The sequence below is a fragment of the Elephantulus edwardii genome, unplaced genomic scaffold, assembly GCF_000299155.1.
Source record: "Elephantulus edwardii isolate Elephantulus edwardi_28Jun2011 unplaced genomic scaffold, EleEdw1.0 scaffold00001, whole genome shotgun sequence".
Lineage (NCBI taxonomy): Eukaryota > Metazoa > Chordata > Mammalia > Macroscelidea > Macroscelididae > Elephantulus > Elephantulus edwardii.
The window spans coordinates 33,767,001-33,790,857 of NW_006399751.1; the positions used below are offsets into that span (position 1 = coordinate 33,767,001).

General features: G+C 37.3%; 1 protein-coding gene across 1 annotated transcript in view; it reads right to left on the minus strand.

Annotated features, from left to right (window-relative positions):
- The window catches only part of ITGA4 (integrin, alpha 4 (antigen CD49D, alpha 4 subunit of VLA-4 receptor)), a 106,480-nt gene that overhangs the window by 2,811 nt on the left and 79,812 nt on the right, over window positions 1–23,857 (minus strand). The window contains exons 17-26 of the mRNA XM_006878951.1: window positions 22,551–22,627; window positions 11,523–11,673; window positions 10,680–10,766; window positions 9,964–10,043; window positions 9,127–9,216; window positions 7,414–7,504; window positions 5,154–5,261; window positions 3,822–3,944; window positions 2,743–2,862; window positions 512–610 (exon numbers count right to left, since the gene is read on the minus strand). Coding sequence (XP_006879013.1) covers window positions 512–610; window positions 2,743–2,862; window positions 3,822–3,944; window positions 5,154–5,261; window positions 7,414–7,504; window positions 9,127–9,216; window positions 9,964–10,043; window positions 10,680–10,766; window positions 11,523–11,673; window positions 22,551–22,627 — 1,026 coding nt within the window. The remainder of the gene's footprint in view (window positions 1–511; window positions 611–2,742; window positions 2,863–3,821; window positions 3,945–5,153; window positions 5,262–7,413; window positions 7,505–9,126; window positions 9,217–9,963; window positions 10,044–10,679; window positions 10,767–11,522; window positions 11,674–22,550; window positions 22,628–23,857) is intronic.

The window sequence follows — 23,857 nt, forward strand, 5'->3', positions numbered from 1 at the left end:
AACGAATAGATAGAGAAGCTATGGTATATTCACTCAATGGAATACTACGCTGCATTGTAAAAGAATGATGACCCTGGAGGACATTATGCTGAGTGAAATATCTCAGTTACAAAGGGACAAACACTGCATAATGTCACTGTTATACAAAACAGGACTGACATCGAGTTAGGGGGAATCTAAGAAAAGAAGGTTTAAATAATGTACACTGCATTGAAACAGATGAGGGAGAGAACGGTTTGAAAGGAATATATGTGATTAGGTATTATTTTCATAACAAGAGTCCAGAATGAGAGCTTCATGGGGGAGTGGACTTCGGTGGGGGGAATTGTATAATAATGAAAGTTTTTTGGGTTTTTTTCCTTTTACTTTTCAAAGAGGAGAACCAACTGAGGGGAGGGGTGGGCAGGGAGGAAAATGTGCAACAATGAATGGATGGAAATTCAAAGGAAAAATTTTCATTAAAATATCAATAAAAATTAATGATAATAATAAAAGGTATAATAAATCTTACATGTGCAACATTTTTATCCTTGTTTAATTCAATAACTTTTGGGTGCGGCTCTGGAAACGCCATTGCTCTTATTTCAAACTTGAGTGCTGATGTCTCATCCTAGGGAATAAAAGGAGGAAGAATCACTGTGGCCTACATTTTATCACTTGATCTACTATTTCAAAAATACATATATTAACAGATAAATTACTTGTTTGCTACCTAGAGATTCCCACAATGTATCTTCCCCAATTTATGTCACCACTGTTGGAATTAATTGCAACATCATGTTTGTTTTGATTACAAAGATGTGGTTTTGGGATTAACATATATGGCATCATTCTGTTGAAATGTTTACTTTTTATTTAACTGTTATTTCATAGACTCTAGTTCAGCTGGCCTAGTGGTAAGAAGCTTCCCTGCAATCCTGAGAGCATGTAGTTTGAATCCGTCCTCATGGAAGAGGGCTGGGCAATCTCCTCCCTCATGATTTACTGCCTGCTGCAGTAGCAGCCATGAGCTGGTTCTGACTCAACAGCACACATGAACAACAACAAGAAGAAACTGAAGCGTGTATTTTCTGGATATTGAATTATATCCCCAAATGAAATTCTCTATAAATATTTCCTCAAATCCATCTTGTTAGGACTATAATTATTTCTTATTTTTCTGTCTTCCCCAAAATTTCAAGGTAAGCTCAAATATTCCACTTAGTATATCATAATAAATCATGTCTCTTGGTTTTTAATGTGCCATATACTACTTCTGTTTTACTGAAATCATCTCATTTAACCTGCAACTTGCTGAAAATAGGTATTACTCATATTAATGAAAAAACAGAACTCCATAGTTAGGATTCAAGGCCGGTTTTATCTCAAAGTGTTAAGTATCTCAAAGTATGGAGTAAGTATCTTAAAGTGTATTCTAAGGAAGACACTTTCTTTTTTTAGAAATAACTCCAAGATGTGCTTAATGAATTGTAAAGTTCATATCTTTAAACCTTTCAAAAGCTTTAGTTTGCTGGGCTCCACAATCAACACTCTTGGTACCAGCAGCCAGGAAATGAAAAGATGAACTGCATTGGGAAAGTGCTGTCAGAGACCTCGCCAAAGTACTGAAGAGCAACAATGTCACTCTTGAGACTAAGGTGCACCTGATCCAGGCCATAGTCTTTGCAATTAATTTGTTATGCACCAGAAATCTGGAGAATGACTAGGGATAATAGAAGGAGAATTGATGCCTTTGAGCTGTGGTGCTGGAGATAAGTATAGAAATATATCATGAACTGCTAAGAGAACAAACAGATTAGTCCTACTGAGGGTGAGATCAGGCTGCTCTTGGAAGCAAGGATTCTGAAGCTTCCTCTGGCATATTTTGGACATATTGCAAGGAGGGGTCAGTCCTTGGAGAGGGACATCATGCTTGGGAGTGTGGAGGGACAGCATCATAAGAGAGGAAGACCCTTGATGAGATGGATTGATTCATTTACTGAGGTAATGGGGATAGCTGTGTCAAAGACAATAAAATTGGCACAAGATATAGCAGGGCTTATGGCTGTTGTACACAGGGTCGCTATGAGTTGCAGATGACTTGACATCACATAACAACAACAACAATAATGGTGTCTAAAACAAAAATTTACAGAATGGATTAATTGGTTTTCCATCCAATCAGACATACATATATTGTGACTGATTAAACAACAGCCCTCTTCTCTCTTAATGAAAATATCATAATTTTAGTCTATTTTTTATTGTTTTATTACTTTTTGAATTTTGATGTTTTAGTTTCATTTTATTAATTTAATTTTACTCTTTAGTAAATAAATTATAACATTTCAAAAGGGTAATATAAAGGTGTTTGGAAAGAATGTTTATCAAGTTTAAAGGTGGCTATTTTCTTTGGTTTGTTCAAGGGTCATAGGGAATAAGTTACTATATATATATATAAACACTATATATAATTATTCACTGTATATAATTACTATATATATAATTATATATTTATATAAAACAAATGGATTCATTTTTCCAAGTCTCTTTTACAGTATGAATTGCTATTCAATTGTTAAAGCCATGTCATTCAGTTCATTTAGACTGCTAAAGTGATAAATGGAGAGTTTTACTTGAGTTTGGGTCGTTTGGTTTTTTGAGTTTTTTTCATATCTTCTTTGTCACATGTCTCCATGCTATTCCATTTACCCAAATAATTGGATTGGTAGAAAAATGCTGTCACTACTTTTTAAAACTCACCATTTCTAAAAGAGATGGTCGACCTTCTAATTGAATGTGAACACTGGCTTCTTTTCCACTGTCCATTTTCCCAAAGTTGCATAAGAAATGTAAACAATATGGATCATCTATTATGCAGTACTTGAAAAGAATTATAAAAAATACTACATTAATACCAATATTTTTTTAAAGTAAAAATATTTTGCTCGGAATTAAAAATCTGCTTTTTATGACTGGCATTGAAATATATTAATATAAGCAAAATGCAAATGTTTAGAAGTGATAAAATATTTGAAATGGAGCATGTACTCTTATTACTCTTATGAACTTAACTTTCTCAGAATTAAAAGATTCCTAATTAGTCTTGCTAAATTACATGTATAAATTACATTATATGTTCTTTAGAAAACTTGTTAATTTTAAAGACAGGATGAAAATGGATCTCAAACAACAGAGGCTCAACAGCATCCTGATGTCCTGGAAACTCTGCAACAATGGATATCATTGGTATGTGCAGCAATGGATATTGGACTTTACAGGTATTACTTAGATAAAAAGTGAAATTATAATGTATACTTACCCAGGGTCTATATTTTTTTTAAACATATAGCAGTGATTTTATTTAACAGTCACATAGTAGGTCTTATTAAGATGGTGACATTTAGACAAAGACTTTAAAGAGTAGAATCGGTTAGATTCTTGAGGCTGCCTAGGTCTCTATCTCAACAGATACTATTCTTCTCAACCCTGGAATAAGTTGTATGATATTTCCTAGACAATATTCATATCTAAAGAATGCTTGTAAAGGTCCCCAAACCTACAGTAACTCAAAGTAACCCAACCTAATCTGTGTGATAATGAATGGATTTAACAGACTCCTCTAATTTTTTTATATACTCTTCCCCTCTTTCATCCCTATCTCTCAGTTTTATTTACATCCCAGGGTCTATCTTAATCCTCCCATCATCCCTGTGCCTCACATACAGGAATATCACTCAAATTGACACTGTCTTCTACCTCAACTAAACTCCGTATATGTTTAAATGATTCACTCTTCTTTCTTAGAAAGCACTATTAAAACTGGAAAAATCAACACATACCAATGATCTCTTATCAGTCTTTGACATGAATGTGAATATATCTTTCATGGCTTCCATTGCAGTCTTACGCTGCTGCACACACTCTCTTTGATAATTTTCAAAGTGGCATTCCCCAGTGGTGGTCTATGAAGACAGAAAGCAAGAAACATCTCTTACGGTTGAAAAGAGCAATAATCTACACAATTTAAACATCTTGTTGATAGAAAATATTTTTGAAGTGGAGAGGTTTATTTCACAGGAAGTAAATCTCTTTGACAGAAATAAAACAAACATACAAAACTAGAAAAATAATTATTGTTGGTTTATATTGTTGAGTTAGAACCAACTCTTAGCTGACTCTCTGGCTCATTTTCAGAGGCTTTAAATCACACTGGGAGGATGCCTATTTTTACCCTGACAAAAAAATAATAAAATTTAAAAGGTCTGATAATATGACCTAAACTAGTAAAACAGCCTTAATAACCTTACAGAAACTAGTGATAGAAATAATTGAATTTACTGTTAAGATGAAACCAAACACTTCTTTGGTTTCAGGCAAGAAACAACAATAAATTACCACAGCATGTTCCATTATAAAAATCTGAAATTCAAGTAAAATTAAGAAAGGTAGAAAATTTTAAACCAACTTATTAAGTTTAAATTTTGATTACTAGTATTGAGACAATTAAAGTAAAACAATTTTGATGGACACATCAACACCAAAATATTTGTTCTTAAGTAGCTGTTTGAATATTGTTGTCTTTAAAAAAAGCTCCATAATTTTATAATCTTCAGAGGTCTATACCTCAAAAGTATAGGGATCTCTGACTTAGTGGCATAAAATTGTGCTGCCATTGCAAAGGTACATGGTTCAAATCTACAAGCTGCTCCATAGGAGAAAGATGGACAATCTGCTCTGATATGATTTACTACCTCTGAAAACTTGCTAGAGGGGTAGCTATGAGTCAGTTCTGACTTGACAGTACACAACAAAAGCAACACACCACGAAAATAAATACACCCTACAGTGAATATTCAGTACTGATCTAACGCATATTAAAAGTACTGTATTTTTACATATATTACGCATAGAACATAGAAAATGAAAATGTGAAGGCTTTTGATAGTTTTCAGAAAACTAGTTTATATTCTATTTGTATAAATTTAGGGTATACTGTAAAAACGCATAGTGAAATCATAGCAAATAGAGTAACTGTAACTAAATTAAATTAATAAAAAGCTCTATTTTAGCAATATTATTTAGAATCAATTATTTACTACATTTATATTTAGTTATATAAATTTTATTAAACACACAGAATAAAAGTCAGGGTGAAGGGAATGCATTTATACCTGCACATCTAAAACGTTGAACAGTTTGTGGGTGTGAGGGGTAAAAGAATTTGGCAGCATAATTTCCAAACTGACATTTGGAGCTCTGCTATGGCCAGCATTGATAACCTGAGAAGAAGATAAAAGAAAAATGATGTTTAAATGTTCTCCATAGGAATAAGTATGGATAACAGTGATCTTGGGTAAACTCAAATGCCCTGTACAGCATGCATAGCGGTGTTTTGCCACTGGTAGCTTCACAGCAAAAGGAGAAAGAGTGAGTACCCACGGTTAGAATTTGAAGAGTTTATTAATAATGTCAAACTCTAGTCATTATTTCTAGCCTTCCTTTAAAAAAATAATTCAGTCATATCATCCAGACTGATAGTTCATTAAGGAAGAAATTCTAATAATACACATTTATATGGCATGCTGTTTATATAAAAAATTATGTCCAAACGGTCTTCACAAATCTTTCCTGAGATGAACCAGCATTGCCCTCTGCTGCCAAGGGAGATGCTGAGATGTGCTAACGGTATGTCTAAGGCGAAAGTAACACAAAAACCTGTGTCTTCTAACTAAATTCCATACCATTTCACACCACCGCTGTTGAGAGAATAGTTATCAGCAGAAAAAACAAAAACACATTTCTGATCATGGTGATTATAATCTTAATGTATCCAGAAAATTGAAAAGGGGTAGATTTTTTTTATTTTAGAAAGAGTAGACTGGAAATGTAATTATACTATTTAAAAATTGCATAAGAAGGTATTTCATTGTTGCCAATATATTTGGGAATACAAAGAGGTTTCCTCTACTCTATGAAAAACTGAAATTGGCCCAATATAATGCTTTCTGAGAGCTGGATTATAAAACTAATACTATGAGTTAGAAAAAAAGATGTGCTGTTGCAGCTGAGCAAAACAAGTGACTCTCAGACTCATTTGAAGTTTCTGGGGTAATATAATTTTCTCCCTCCTCTACTTCCTTTTCCCTTCCCCCAAGAAGCTGTGCTGCAATCCCTGAAGGCACATGGTTCGAATCCACCAGCTGCTCATGGGAGAAGGATGGGAAATCTCCTCAGGTGTGATTAACTGCCTCTGACACCCGGCAGGAGGGTCAGTTAGATTTCAGTTCCAACTCAGAGGTACACAACAAGAAGCAACAACAGGGTAATAATACCTCAGGTTAGGAATTCTGCATCACAGGGTAATTTGACTTCTTGGGTTGTTTTTTTTTTAAGGAAGCACTGTTATTGGATATAAGATTTTACAACCAGCTCAGCAATGTTTAAATATTTCAGTCTTTCCATGTCTTCATCAACATTTGCTAGAACCTGTTTGATGATAGCCTGTTGAACTTTTAAAAGATGTTATTTAATAAATGATGACCTTTTATCTAATAATTTCTATGACCTGAATGACAGACAAAGAAGATATTATGCAGAGAAGGGGAAGTGAAAACTGCTTTCACTTGATAATGACTTCCTTTTACTGAGAAGAGGTTTTATTGATTTCTATCAGAGAGGTGGACGATGACTAGGGAGGATAGAAGGAGAATTGACGCCTTTGAGCTGTGGTGTTGGAGAAGAGTATTGAATGTACCATGGACTGCCAAGAAAACAAACAGATTCTTGCTAGAGAGGATTAAACCAGGCTGCTCCTTGGAGGCAAGGATTCTGGGGCTTCGTCTGACATACTTTGGACATGTTGTAAGGAGAGACGGGTCTTTAGAGAAGGACATCATGCTGGGTAGAGTAGAGGGACAGTGCAGGAGGGGAAGACCCTCTATGAGGTGGATTGATTCAGTGACTGGGGTATCAGGGTGGGTGTGTCAGAGGCAATGCAATTGACACAGGACAGAGCAGGGTTTAGGGCTGTTGTACATAGGGTCGCTATGAGTCGCAAATGACTCGACGGCACATGACAACAACATCTATAGATACCTTTACTGATCCTGTTTTCTGTGTGTGGGCCCTAGTCATGTCAGTTTACGTCACTGTGCCTCTTACAAGTATTCTCTCTTGTCCCTGATTGTTTTCCACTACCTGTAGAAAGCCTATATCCCTGTACCTAGAGGAGCATGGGCTTGAGCACCAGTGACAAGACAATGGAGGAAGGAAGGAGAACAGGAGAGGGATGGGTCTGGGTACGGCCTGTTGAGGTGCCCCCCACCTAAGTAAGTCTCAGTGGCCGAGGGGCTGGTTACACTTTCGTGGAATGAGTCATAGTGGTCACATTCTTCCAGTTTGTTATAAATCTCAACAGTCAACTTTTCTTACATGGAAAGTGAAGTTCATTTTCTCTGCCATGCACATTTGAGGTTCATTCTCCTCATCTGATCCGTAAACAAATGAAGTGGGGTTAACAAACCTGATAGAAAGAAATGCACAGTTAGACTGTTTTACTTGATGAGATGTTACAGTCTCTTTACCATAATCTGGACAGTACATCTTAGAGTCACTGTTGATGGGTGTCACTCTGAGGAGCCCCAGAGGCACACTGGCTTGGCCTCAACTGCTAACAGAAAGGTTGGCTGTCCGAGCCAACAAGGAGGTTTCTCAGTTATAATCTTTACAGTAGTAGATTTCCTGGCTTTCCTTCTATGGAGACACAGGATGAGTTCGAATCACCAACTTTCTGGATTAGCAAGTGCTTCACTAGGGGTCCTTAATTCGAGATTAGAATTCATTTAAAAAAACCTCAAGTCAACTTGTGTCTCTAGCAGATTCTTACTCATGGTGACCCCATGTGCACAGAGTAGACCTGTGCTCCATAGTCTTCAAAAGGTGGTGATCTTTTGAAAAAGATTAACTGACCTTTCTTCTATGGCACTTTTGGGAGGCTTTGAACTCTGAATTTGTCAGTGCTTAACTATTTTCATTCCCCACTGACTCAGCTACAGTATTAACCAAACCCATCCCACTGCTGTCCAGTCAGTTCTGACTCCTGGTGACCCTCCCTCCGAGGCTGAGTAACTCAGAAATCTCATAGATAGAAGGCACAAGGCTGGCTCTCATATCGCGATACCTTTGTCACATAAGTAGATATGGAACTGGAGAATGGTGATTTGGCTAAGCTCACAGGGCTCAGCACTTACACTTTCCACCACTAATTAGCATGATGAGGCAGAATGTCACTGTCCATCTCTGGGTGCCTTCAGAGCTGCACAGTGGACAATGAAACACTGGGAGTGGCCCGTGAGTGCCTCACTGGGGTTCTTCTGATGGGAGATCTCCTCTAGCTGGGCACTACAGAGAGGATTAAAAGAATGACTAGCTAAGCAAAGGATTTGGAAGCAGGAGTGGTATTCACTTCTTAAACAACATGCCTCCGGAAACTCTATGAACGTTGATAAATGTCAATAGTTGTAGAAGGGGCTTCAGGCCTTTTGTTCATAGGGTCGCTACGAGTCGTGCTTGAATTGACAGCAATCAACAACAAAAACAAGCAAAAGATAAGGAACCCTGGTGGTGCAATCGCTAAGTGCTTGCTGCTAATTGAAAGGTGAATGCTTGGAACACACTTAGTGACTATGCAGAAGAAAAGACCTGGCAACCTGCTCCTGTAAAGACAGTTATTGGTGGCCTCAAGACAGCTCCAGCTCCTAGCAATTCCATGTACAAGAGAATGCAAGTCTCTACGGAACTCTAAGGTGAGTTCTGCTCTGCCAGCTGTTGGCTCCAGGAATTGAACTTGACTCCATGGCACACAGCAACATGAAGCAAGAACACACCAGGATAATTGTTAAGAGACAGAAACAATATCCTTTAAACATACACTAAGAGCTTCATGAACTATAATTACCTTAATCAATTGTAAAAAATGTTATAAAACAAAATGTGTATGAATCATTGAATGAAAGCCAGTGTGTTTGGTCAACTTTCACTAAAAAAAACAGCCAAAAAACTGAAACACATTTTGACCAGTAATATAAAAGTAATGGGACTTAAAGTCAGCTATAAACTTTGTGATAGGCTTCATACTCCACTTACCCATGAACAGTCAGCATCACCTCGTACTTCAGAGGGATTGCTAAAGTCACTTTGTTATCCCTTAGAGAATCAATTTCCCCTTCATTTTCACTACAGTAGCAAATAGAAAACACTGTTAGATTCCAATCAAGCACAACAAATCATCTTTGGAGAAAGCTAGTTACATATTCAGATATCTAACATATTCAAGTTGGTTTAATTAACATTTAGGGGAAGAGAGGAAATAAAAGTAGATTATAGGAAGAAATCATTTTTATGACAAGGCTGCAGAAATTTGCTCCCATTAATTGAACTATCATTTGTTCCTCTGCTAATTCAAGCCAAATCAAGCCCAATGTCACTGACTCAATTTACACTCCTAGCAACCCTCCCATTGGATTTCTGAGGCTGTAAATCTTTTGGGGAAGACATGTCTCATCTTTCTCCTTGAGATCAGTTGGTGGAATCAAACCACTGACCAACAGAGCTCTAGTGACCTAATACATTGGCACCCAAACACTTAATGTATTAGGTCACTAGAGCTCTGTTGGTTAGAGGATTTCCCCCCCTTTGTTGTGTACCATGGAGTAGGATCCAATTTCTAGCTGACCATGGTAGGTTTTCAGAGGCAGTATATGGCAAGAGAGGTGACTGCCTAACTTTCTCCTGTGGAACTGCATGCCTTCCGGTTAACAACGCAATTCCTTACCACTAAGCGAATGCAATAAAAGCTTTCTCCAACAACTGATGGAATATATCTACATGGTTTTTCTAGGGGTCTCCTCCCTAAAATTATGAGTACATTAGTTATTTGTTACAATACAGCTATGATTTTATTTTAAAAATAACAAAATATACCAGGCAGCATGCACTGTGATGTTGAGTTCTTCTTCCACCTGATTAAGTGAGCTTGCATCCAGAAGAAAGCTAATATCTACCTGTAAAACAGAGAGAAGGAAAACATACTTTCCCTCATAGTCCAACAACATATAGAAATATTTCTTTTTTTAAATAAAACAACTTAATTTTCCTTCTTCTTGCTCTTTTACTTTCTGTTGAAGTGTAGAACTCTTCCAGCGACTGTCTCTTATTTGGCAGAAAGGTACAGAGAGAAGCTGTTGACATGGCAAATTTAAAGCACAGGCATTTCCACAAGTCAAATCCAGAGACAAAGCCTCCTCTGATTGTAAATACAGGCCCAGACTGACAAAATGCTTTCACAACTTGAATCAGGACCCTTGCCAAAAAACACCTTTTTGTATAGCAGAGGTAACATGCCTGGCAGACAGGACCACCTGGGGCCGGGTGGGAGTGTTGGGTAAGGGTGAGCAGGGGGAGCAGTGCTCTGAGTGACACGTTCACATGCCCATCTCACCAGAAACATGGCCCCTCCCTCTTTTGACAGTGAATGTTGCCAAGAATATAAACAATCTCAAGGAATTCAGACTCATTTGGTTTGGGTATTGGTCTTATTTCATCACTTAACTATCTACCTTCAGTTTAATCACAGGGAGTAAGAGAAAATATTTTGTTTTTATGTTAGTAAAGAAAAACCACAAATGCTAAATGCTTACCTTTGATAGCCGGTCTACATATATATAGCCAACACTGCAGTCAATTTTTACTATGTCTATTACTTCACAAGTGATTTGTTTATCTTCCTAAAAGTAAAAATTAAACAACTGGTTTGAGTAGGAAGGAAGCAAGAAGGTTATGTTTTTAAGGACAAGACCAGAAGTGTTAAATTTTCCCAAAAGTATTTACTTTTAATATTGCTAAAGAGACAGACAGATGGAACTCTAGTGGCCCAGTGATAAAAAGTTGTTCAGTTCAAACCCACTAGTTACTATGTAGAAGGAAAATGGGCAGTCTCCTCCCCTGACAGTCACTGCCTCTGAAAACCCACTGGAGGGTCAGCTATAGGTTGATTCCAACTTGACAGTACATAATGATGTATATGTGTGTGTGTGTGTATATATATATATATATATATATATATATACACACAGAGAGAGAGAGAATAAAAATTTGCATACTAAATATTAACAGGGTTATTAGGCTGGTCAAAAAGTGGCACATGAATAGATTTATTATTATGTATTTATCTTGACAATTTTTAGAATGCTTAAGTTTTTCCTCTTACTTATTGCAAATAGGCTTTCAATCCTAAAGGGAAAGGCAGAGATGGATGCCTGGAGTGTCAAAGGCCTCTCTCCAATGCCTTTAGTGTTCAATCAAAGCCCCACTGTTGTCTTTAGTCAATTTTGACTCAAAGGGACCTTCTATTGGTCCCTATGCAAATCTGTAAATTGTTATGGAAACCTGATGAAATAGCTAATGGGTTCCATTTGTCAACTTTTAGGTTAGGAGCCAACCACTGTAACCACTGTACCTTCAAGGCGCCTTGCAATACTTACCAGATCTAATATCTTAATGAAGTAGAGACCTGTGGGCAGTTCAATGTGCAGAGTGGTTTCATAGGCATCATCTCCAGCATTAAACAAAGACACATTCAACATCAATGTCTTCATGCTTCCCACAGCAAGATAGGTCTTATTTTCATATGGCCTAAAAGTTAAGTAATATTGCTTAGTACTTGATTGGGAAATCAGAGTCCCATCTCTTCACGTATCTCATGTTTACCCCAAACAACATGCCTCTGGAAACTCCATGAACTCTGATAAATGACAATAGTTTTAGAAAGGGTTCAGGCCTTTTGTTCATAGGGTCGTCATGAGTCATGCTCAACTCGACGGAATCAATAACAACAACAACAAAGAGCCACGGAAATCACCAAATAGAAGTGACTACAAATCCATATTTAAAAGAACTTTTAACTTCCCTTATTTTTGGATAAATTCAGTTTCTCTGAGTGTAATATAAACTGAAAATAGTTAATTTTTAAATTAGCTATAAATTGGTGTCCTTTCCCTTTAATTTGGTGGTGTGCCTCTTGATTTGATGGTTGGGGTTGTTCATTATTTCCTCATTCTTTTACAATATTTTCCCAAAGTATTTTTTAATTTTCGTTTTCTCTTTTTTAGTCCCTGGATAGACAACAACAAGCTAATACCCAACCCAGAGATGATATGTAAGTGAAAGTAGACTAGGAAAGAAAATAGTTGGGATGTTTCAGTGGAAGTAAGCAAGGCAGAGGAAGGAGTGCTTTGTCTGAAATCTGCTAAGTAGAATTTATGAAGCTGATTGGTTAGTTTTACCAATACCAAGGCTACTTTAAAACCAGAACTGCAAAACCACTTCACTTGCATGTGAATCAGAAAGAGCAGGTTGCTACAAACCCATAATGTAACTGAATTCAGATCTGTTGGCTCTGCCACTAGTTCTCTGCAAAGGACTCATGAGCATATATAAGTCTTAGTCAGTAATAATAACAACAGTATTACTCTTCAGTCAAGACTGTATCTAGGGGAGCTCTGGTGGCCTAGTGGCAAGAAACTGCAACTACAATCCCAGAGGTGCACGGTTCGAATCCACCAGATGCTCTGCCGGGGAAGGAGGAGCAATCTCCTCCTGTACCAGTCAGATCTGATTTGATGGTACACGCACACAAAAATAATAAAATCAAATAAAAAAATTTAAAAAAAAGACTGTATCAAGCACATTCTGTGAAATCCTAAGGAAAAAAAATACACATGACATGTGAGGACCTAGAAGTTTAAGAATTCATCCAATCTCCTAATTTCCACTGCCACTGAGCCCATGCCAACTAACAAGGATCCTCCATTGACCTTCCAAGGCTGTGAATCTTAATAGGGGAGAGATTGCTTTATCTTTCTCCTGAGGAGGGCCTGATGAGTTTGAAATATTGACCTTTTAGTTAACAGTCCAACACTTAACCTACTACACCAATAGAACTACTTTATAGTATGGTGGTGTAGTCTGTTTTGTGCTGCCAAGCCTAAAGCCAACTTTAACCCTTTGTTCTCTAATCCACCAATCTCCTCTTGGACAATTTACAGCCTCATAAAACTAGCTACAAGTCAGAACCGACTTGACAGCAATGAGAGGGAGAGAGTAACAAAGACTTAAGGCAAATGCAGTTCTCTTTGTTCACATTACTCCTTCCATCAAATTGATTTTGACTCAGAAGGATTCAAAGTGATGAAGGAGAATGGTCTCACAGGGTTCTCTCGACTATAATTTTGATGGAAGCAGATCCACCAGGTCTTTTTCCTGCTGGAGCAGCTGGATAGTTTGAACTGCCAACCTTCCATTTAGCAGATAAGTGCTTTAACTATTGTGCTACCAGAGCTCCCTTTGCCTACGCAGTCCAGGCTTTTCCCTGTTGAAAGGATTCAAACAGCTGAATGCTAAAAGCCATTTTTTAGTTTCATGATGCCATGATTTTATAAGCTTTTCCCCAAAGACAGAATTCTTAGACGTTCGATAATTTTTAAACTTAGAAAAAAAATTCATTTACACTAGAAAAAGATGCAATTCAAAGGAAAATACTTGTATAAGGATAACCAAAACAGGACTAAGAAATAATAACAACTAGCACTCCATAGTCTAGAAAGCATCTTCTATAATATTTGCATCATTCTAACCCATGTCTAAGTAAGATATTAAAGTTAGAATAAACTAGTAATGGGAATTTTAAATGCATGGGAGACATTAACAGTTATTTGTGAACTGACTGAAGACAAAGGGTTTATGTAGGTGTGGAGTACGCTATCAATGAGTTTTTAATTTGTGTTTTAGGTGTTAGTTGAATATATGTAAGTGATTACTTGTTTACAATGGAAATCTCATGTATCATAAAACAGGTCCTATGCTTATAGATCCCTGATGCAAAACTCATTAAAACCCGCCTTCCATCTTTGTAGAACTTACACTGCAAAGAATAGGAATATAAACAAATATAACAAATACATGAGAAAGAGTAATGAAGGAAAGGATCTGGGAGCCCAGGGGATGAAAGCATTTGTCTGTGAATGGGCAAGGTAATGTAGTGTTATGTTTTTCTGTGATTCTGTTTATTTCAATTGAACTTCTCTAATGAAGACTTGTTCTGAATAAAGAATCTTAAATTTCATGAGAGAACCTGAATTATATTATTAATTGATTTCTATGTTAAATCCTATAATCCTTTAGTGTATGTATTCCATCTTATAAATATAGATTTTATTTTTCTATCAAACTGCTGCTGAGACTTTGGGCAGTTCCAGTTTCGAGCCAAGACAGTAAAACCTACAAAAGCTGCAGCCTGTACAAAGTGGAAACCTGCAAGTAAAGAGCTAAAACACTTTCCATCACTAAAGAGTGAATGAAGACTTTTACACCCTGCCAAAGGCAGAGAACTTTTAATACTCGGGAAAATAAGAATGCCCTGTCAAGTTCCACGTTCCACAGGATGCACCACATAAAAAGGCATTTGGTAACTATATCTGTGCATTTCTGTTAGACACTCAATACATATCCAGATACTCATGATCTCTTTAATCCTGGATCTCTGGTAGCTCAGTGTATAAGGAGTTGTGATGCTAAACAAAAAATAGTTGGTTCAAATCCACAAGTTGCTCTGTGGGAGAAAGGTGAGTACTCTCCTCTCATGTGATTTACAATGTCTGAGAACGTGATAAAGGGTCAGTTGTGAGTTGGCTTAAAATTACATAACAATTCCTTATAACCTCTAGATAATGGACTTATTTTGGATACTGATTTAAGTTATTTTAGCAACATATTTAAATTAAATAAACAAAGTTCTATTTCAACAATTAAAAAAAAAGATGTATCACAGAATATTTTTTAAAGGAAACCTAGTATAGAGCATAGGTTGTAAAACTACTAACTGCATGCCAGATCTGAACTGCTTTCTGTTTGTGAAAATAAAGTATTATAGAAACAACCATACTCATTCATTTATCCATTTTCTATGAGTGATTTCCATAGTAAACAGAGTATTTGAAACAGATTTTCTGCAAAGCCTGAAATACTTGTTCCTTTATAGAATACTATTTAAACAAACTCTGTATTATTCTGATATCTATAGAATATATACAGTATAGAGAGCTAGAGAGCTCTGGAGGTATATATAGCAGATAGGAAATTGCACTGCTAGGCCAAAGGCTACACAACCCTCTGGCGCTTCAAATCCAACAGTGGCTCTGCGAGAGCAAGATGGCTATGAGTCAGCTATGAGTCACCTCCAACACTGTGACAATGACATGATGTCATATTTTCCCCCCAGTTGTTATCAAGTAATTCCAATACATGATAATCTCACGTGTGTCAGAGTAGAAATGTGTCCCATAGAGTTTTCAATACCTCTGGTCTTTCCTAAGTGCATGGCCAAGGCCTTTCTTCCAAGGTAACCTGAGTAGATTATTGTTGTTGCTCTGTGCCATCGAGTCACTTGCGACTCATAGCGACCCTATATACAACAGCCCTAAACTCTGCTGTCCCGTGCCAGTCACACTTTCTCCAACACACCCATACCAATTACCCCAGTCAATTAATCAATTCACCTCATAGAGGGCCTTCCCCTCCAGCGCTATCCTTCCACCCTCCCAAGGATGATGTCCCTCTCCAAGGACCGGTTCCTCCTTAAAACATGTCCAAAGTATGTCAAACAGAGCCTTAGAATCCTTGCCTCCAAGGAGCAGCCTGGTTTAACCCTCTCCCAGATGAATCTGTTTGTTTTCTTGGCAGTCCATGGTACATTCAATACTCTTCTCCAGCACCACAGCTCAAAGGCATCAATTTTCCTTCTATCTTCCTTAGTCATTGTCCAACTCTCTGATGCATAACAAGTGATTGCAAAGACCATGGCCTGTATCAGACACACATTAGTCTCCAGAGACAAACCATTGCTCTTCAGTGCTTTGGAGAGGTCCCTAACAGCAGACTTTGCCATAGCAATATGTCTTTTAATTTCCTGGCTGCTGGTGCCAAGAGAGTCGACTGTTGAGCCAAGCAAATAAACCTGAGTAGATTAGAATCACCAAACTTCCAGTTAGTACCTGAAAATCTTGCTGTGTGCAACACATTGGGACTCCTTGATTATAAAACTACATACTGAATCCTTGTCTGTGGAGTCAGTGTTTCCTGTGCTGGGAACCTTTGTGTTAACATGAATACATGTTTGCTGGTGGCAAAGTGTGAAGTGGGAAAGAAGAAATATGTGTAGCACAGCTGACCTAGGTTCCCTCTACTCTTTTGTAATCATGTTACAAGTAAAGGGACCTAAGAGGTTCTAAAACTAAACTTCTGCTTGACATTAAAGTTTAATTAAGACTTGTAGAAGAGCTGCCTAGAAATAGACATTTATAAAATATTCTGGCTTGTAACGAAGGCATTAGTCACTGAACACCTTTGGGAAAGAAGTTGGCACTTAGACAAGCAACAGAAGGTGAAAGCGGTGCATAAACAGCTAGGTTCCAAGACAACAGCAAATTAAAGAGAAACACAGTGTTCACATTTCAGCAGCTAGACGCCTGGTTTATTTTCCATTTTCAGCTATCACAATGCTACACCACCAGAATTATGATGCTACACGTTTTTACAACTATGTCTTACTATATTTTCAGCCATTTACAAAGTACCCTCGAAACGATCCCCACCAGCTTTCTGTGTGAGACATAATAAAGGACCAGGTGCACATCTGGAAGGATGACAGGGCTGAACCAGAGCTTTCCCCGGGAATCACAGTTCATTCTTCATTAAAGTATGCATAGCGCAGACCTGAAATTTACAAAGCACCCTAGAATGTCCAGAATTTAAACAAATCAAGGCACTGTGTACATATAGAATCATAACTTAATAAGGGGAAACAGAAGAATGATCTATCTCAGCACCAGGCTCTTGGTTTTCCTGAGTGATATAGTTTCATTTTATAATAAATGCTTCTGAGGTCTTTACACAGTGAACGAGCCTTGTCTTTCTGAAATGAATTTGTGTTTCATAGCTATCTTGTTTTTAGCCAAGGTGCTAGAACAAAATAAAATGTAAAGAGATAACATACTTTACTGTGTTAAGGTACCTAACTCATCTATTTGATCTAAAAAAATGATCTGTAGCAAGTGACATATCACTGCAAGTAAAATTTCATCCTGTAAACTTACTATCGACTTTCAGAAAGGGAAGTAATGAAAAAAATTCTTGCATATTGGAATAAAGCAACTACCTGGGATTTAAAAAATATTTTCTTGACAAAGGCAATCTCCTTGAGGCAAAGGAGTAAAATGGTAAAATAGATTAGAAGATTTCATTTGAATGCACAGAATATACAATTCATCCTACCAAAACTATGAGATCAGTGAGTAAATAAGCCACCCTCTTCATTTTTACAAGGGACAATTTTGTTAAGTTAGATCTATGAGTGGTTAGAGTCATAAAAGCAGATGCAACTTAGGGCTCACTGTCTACTCAACCATGATTTCCTGTCTTAGCTTCAAATAAAACCGTGCATTTCAATATCAAGGCAGCAATCCCTTGGTATTGCATTAGACAGGCTCCTAGTTCAGCTTCAAGGATGACTTGTGATTAATCTAATAGGATTGTAAAGGCCTCATTCCATTTCAACCAGGATAGATTCAGGGGTCAGTGTGACACACCTCTGGTTGATGAGAGAAAAGAAGTCTACTAAGGGATTTCCTCTCTTGAAAAGACAGGTTGAGAAGACATGACATTTTACCCTCGCCTCTTACCAAGCTGGAACTTGGGTGTTACTGCAGCCATCTTGTCACCATGAGGAATAGCCAAGAGAACTGCAGGCACAAACATTAATTTCTGGTTGTTGGCAAGCTGCCGGACCAAATGTGCACAGGCTGCTTAATATGCAAAATAATAAAATACCTTTATTGTTCAAGTCACTAATAGTGATTATGTCACTTGTATCCCAAAACATTCTAATGTGGTGTGAAAAGAATGACTTAGAAAGAGCCCAAATCACTTACCTAGAAAGCAAAGTTGGGGGTAAATAAGAGTAGTACCATTTATATCAATAATCTGTAAGAAATATTTTCTTTGAATTGGCTAACTGAGAGTAAAACTGTTTATAATCTGGATAAAGTCATGCTTGTTCATCTTTATTTTGCAGTGGACATCCATTTGAACATGGTTTATTATCATGGGAATGTAAATATACAGAAGAAAGTCTCAATGACAACACAAGACAGAGAACATTAGTACTGTTTAGCATGCTGTAGGCAGACTATTACTGAGGTCTTCACAAACTCAAGTTCTTTGCTAAGTAAATACATATATTTGAGACAGATTTATAGCTCTGTGGCACACAAACACCATCAGGACCAGTAGAACTACAGTTGGGAGAAAGAGAGGAAAATATGGTCATATTTTGCCTACCTTTACTGAGAAGGTGGAGAGAATGTTTATGTGACTGAGACTATTTTTATGTGACAGAGCCCAAGTGATTAAAAAGGTAAAAGAGTTTATTGGGGCCCTTCACAGTGGGTCTAATACTCAATCAAAAATGCTTTCAATAGAAAACTTCTCAAATGAGTTAATATTTACTTAATAGCAACAGCCTATAATTTTCCTAATCAGCACAAAAGCTGGCATGCCTACTCCTGCAAACTCGTACACTTATGCTTCAAACTTTGTAAAACTGAAAGCCATTGACCCTACCGAATGCATTCTCTAAATGAAACAATAAGCTCTGGACAAATAACCAGTACTTCTGCACAACAATTGAAAAAAAAACAAAAAACCATTGGTAAGATTTAATTTTCTAGACGAATTAAAAATAACTTTATCATGATCTATAATATTCCAACCATCAAGCGAAAAAAATGAAATGCCATTGAGTCAATTCTGATCCATAGTGTCCCTATGGGGCAGACAAGAGTTGCTTTAGAAGGTCTCCAACACCATAATCTCAACCATAAGAGATCGCCACATCTTTCTCCCACAAAGCAACTAGTCAACTCTAATCACAGACTCCTGGTAAACAACTGTGCCACCACACGAACAGGGCTTCTTCTCGTCTGACCATAATGTATCAACCAAGAGTAGTAACTGCTCGTGAGTTCTGGCGTGAGTGTTGCCTGCATTACACCATTGTAAACAGCCTTACAGAGAAGGTATTACTACATGGCCCAGTAAGCGGAAAGGTTCATTTCTCTAGAAGATAAGATGTCAATTGGCAAGTGGACGGCAGACACGCAATGTGAACCCAGGTAAGTGTGTCTCCCAGTGTGAAGTGCTATGCCACCACAACACTGATTTTCAGATTTTAGAAGCATTTAGGAACCACTGAAAGCTCACATGTGACTTTTGGTCTGGTGTGCACAGCTTCTGAATCTGATGAACTAGGTCTTAGTATCTAAATGTTTATCTAGCATACACAGACCACACTTTGAAAAACACTAACTTATGTTCAGTTGACCGTTAGTCAAAATCATAATGGGCTTAAGATGTACACTATCAAAAATACTATCACATCAAATTAAAAAATGAGGAGATAAATTTACTATGAGAAAACATGCAATAAATTAAAAAATCATAATTCACAGTTTATAATCATTCAATTATCTTAATTCACTAAACTGGAGTGGGGGTTTTTTTTTTCCCCTTCACTTTTTCTGGAAAGAATTGTTCTTTTTCCTAGAACTCTCAATTTCCCATTTTTTATAGGTCAGAGAGATCTCAACTGAAGATAACAAAGGTGACAGGAGCAGTATTTAATTAAGAAAGTGAAAGGAAGCTCAGAAGGGCTTTCCCACACATAATCCTTCTTATCAAAGACCCTTGAAAATCAAAATACCAAGATAACTAAATGTCCCAGGAAGAACATAAATACATAAAAGGGAGGGATATAAATTATTCAACTAATAAATCAATAAAGTCACCAACACACTACTGGAATAGAAAGTAGTTTGTGGTCTCAGTAGACCATCTAAGCAGCCCATTTGACAGAAAAAGTCCAATTCTCATTAGCATAGACTAGGGCTTCTTGGCCCACAAGTGGTGATGCTCAAGCTGGCCTGACCTTGCCTAACTGCAAAGAACTCATTTATTCCTTGACCTACTGAGCTCACATAAGCAGGGCACTAGGCATGATTCACCAACATTTTGACTCATTTCTGTGTAGCTCTACATCGCATTGATCTCAGTGGTCATTTTGAACCTCTTCCCTTCCCTTTTATTTTTTTCAATGTAAATAAAATATTTATTTATAACTTTATTGTGTCTCAAAACATTGACAGAACTGTATTGACCAAGAACAGTATTCCTGTTGCTGAAACTAACAGGCAGCCGGAAGGCCTGGCTTGACACAAACACTCTGCTCCTCAAAAGCTATTGAACTAAACTTATAAGACACTAAGCAATAGAGGATTATTATTTTTTTCACTGCACAGAGTAAGTTCCTTAGTCAGTTTAACCTATATACACTGCCTGAGATAACGGTAAATGAAGGCATTTGTATTTTTGATAGGAGAGAAGGGTTGGCTGATGATAACTGTATCGGTCTCTGTCGGCTGCATTTCCCTTTTCTTTTCAAGTTCTGAAATCCATCCCCAAAGCCCTCACTTTCTGCCCATGAACTCACTTTTTACCATGGCCATTGAAGAACTTTTCTTCCTTTTACACGTAAATGTTTTAGTAATGCCAAGCATCTTTTATAGCTTCTTATCTCAAGATAAACAAGCAAATAAAACTCAGTTGCTGTCCAAGTGATCCTACATCACGACCCTCTCACATGTGTCGGGTCAGAGCTGCGCTCTATCTTCCAGTGGCTTATTTTTCAGAAGTAAATTACCAGACCTTTCTTGAGTAGCCAAAATCTTAGTTGTTTCCACCACCCAAGTGAAGGACGATCTTTAATGTCTCTGGAAGGCTAATTCCTCTGCTGTGAGCTTGGCCCCCTCACAGGCAAGCTCCTGAAAGATCTCATCACATTCTCAAGAAACACCTATTAGTCACCTATAGCATTCCATGGGAAAACAAGCATGACTAGATAGGAATCAGTCCTGAAACAGCTAACTTCACCAGGAAAGTGTGCAAGCACACATTCAACCATGGCCAGTGAGAGTAAGTGAAAGGTACATGGGGTTATGTGGCTGGAGACAAGAGGGCTTCATCTGGAAAGGGCAGTGAAATGAAAGGTTCTCAGGAAAGCATGACAAGGCCAAGTAATTTTAAATTCTTTGCCATGGATGAGGAAAAAATGAGAAGGAAAGACAACCTGTTGCATTAAATTGACACTAACTCATAGAGACCCAATGTCCATCAGGGTAGAATTAAGACCCACAGGATTTTCAGCATCTGAATTTCAGGATGTAAATTTCTAGGCCCTTCTTTTGAGGCACCTCAGAGTTAGCAACTGATTTTTTGATTAGCTGCCAAGTGCTTAACTGTCTATGCCACCAGTCCTGGGAAACTTGTAAGAAGCATCAATGAGCAGTTTTAACTTGAAGTCCATGATGAACCACTGATGCATGAGCTCTCTTGGATGCTATCAGATGTGCATGTTAGAAAGCATACTGAGAAAACACTGTTGTAGAGAAACAGAAGAATGCAAAATGGGAACAGGCAGCCCAGAAACAAGGGGGAAACTTAGTAATCCACTTAGAATACTCAGGGCCTAACTCAAGTGGCTTAGGGGTAGGGAGCTGTGCCGCAATCCCAAAGGCAATCAGTTCAAATCTACCAGCTGCTCCGTGGAAGAAAGGTAAGAAATCTCCTCTCTTGCGATTTAACTGTCTCTGAAAATCCACTGGAGGATAAGCTAGGGGTCAGTTCCTACTTAAAGGTACATAATAGCAACAGTGGTAGAGGTAGAGAAGTACCATGGGTAACAGATAAATTAAGGTCATGAACTGTAGTACTTAGTAACTTCTTGGATGTTAGCAACAAGAAAGAGAAATGAAATAGGTTGAATTTTAGGTTTCAGGTTTTGATAACTAATGGATAGATACTGGACAGGTGGAAACCACATGACCCTACAAAGACACAGAAATTGGAAATGTGGATAAGAAACTCAAATACTGATTTGGGCAGGGCAGCAGCAGTGTGGATAGGCCAGGAGAGGCGATTGTTAAAGGTAGTATCATCTGGGGGAATATGAGAGTGAGAGAAAGGGCTGAACCACCAAAGTCAAAACCACAGAGCCTCAAGATAACTAGAGGGAAGAGCTCGAGACAATGAGGAGGTAAGGAAATGACTTTCATAAGATGAAGTGGATAGCTATCAAATGCTTCTGAGATGAGCTCAAGTCAGGACGGAAATAAATGCCACATTGCATTTAACACAGTCTCCATATTTCCATTCTTTGAAAAAGTGGTTATTTTTGAGGAAATGTATTTAAATAATTTGATTTCCCTCCATAGAACAATATTCCTTCCTAGTTCTTTAAATCCTGTTGTTTAAACAATGTTGTCCTTAGTTCTTCTCTCTCTGCAGAACAATCTCATATACACTCATTCTTCTAACTTAATCAATAGTAGAAATATTACACTTACTTTAAGAATCCAATTTTTGCAGATACTTGTAAATCAGCAGAACAATTTTCATAAGCACAAAACCTGGCGAAGTTTATCTGGAAATAAAATATAATGGTATTTTCATTTTAATACATATATTTGTTTTTCAATTTTATTTCAACAAATTATCTGTAATACATTAGGAAATAAAATTAAGGCACTAAATCAATAACTCCTCCTCTATGAGTTCAATTTAAGAATATTTAGTAGGTCCAAATAAGAAATAATTTCAGGACTAAAGGAATTATGTCCCCCCAGGTGGTAAATTTAAAGTCTAAAAATTTAGAGTTCTAAAAATAAATCTTGATAAAATAAGGATAAATGAAAGTTATTATCCCGAGATAACTACAGGGTCCTGGTGGCATAGTACATGACACATTAGGCTGGTGACGAAAAGGTGGGCAGTTTGAATTGCCACAGACTCCTCAGGAGAAAGATAGGCAGTTTCCTCACATAAAGATTTCCAGCCTTAGGTACTGATAGAAGGCTGCTATGAGTTTGATCTGACTTCATGACCATGTACTTGTACAGTAACTGAGGAATGAATCATTCTAATGGAGTCATTCTAATAAAAATTGGGTTGTTCTTGACACTTGTGAAAAAATGTTTAATTATACTCAAGTAAGTAACTTATACATATATTTTAAAGTGGTGCTATCAGAATGCTCTTTGTTTACTTCATTTCAGTTTTCCATTTCTGTAATTTCATTTCCTCCTCTGTAATTAACAGCCTCTGAAAACTCACTAGCAGGTCAGTTGTGGATTGATTCCAACTCGATGGTATCCAACCCAACAAAAATTTGATCTCATTTATTACTCTCCTTAATTTTGGTAAATAGCATGACAGCACTTTTAAATTCAATGAAAATGATCAACTATTGAAATACAGAAATATTCCTTCGAGGAAATATTAGACAAAATTAAATGGTAGTCTGATGGAGGGGTTCTGAGATTTCAACAGAACTCAGAGATACTCTAAAGGGCACGTAAATATGTGAGATATGTCTGACAGAAACAAGCACACAAAATGAGGAGAAATCAAAGGAAAGGAAGATAAGAGGATTATGTGAAAAAAAGAGAAAAGCAGAACATAGAAAAATCTAGAAAGTTGCCAGGTACACAATGTGTATAGTGGTTATGGCATTACCAATAGCACCCACCTCAGAGCAAAGACTAACTGAAGGAAAACATAAATCTTTCTCTAAATGGCAAAGTATTACTTTTGGAAGACTGTCTTCAATCATATTGCTGGCTTTTTTATGAACCAGAATATTGTTGTTGTTGTT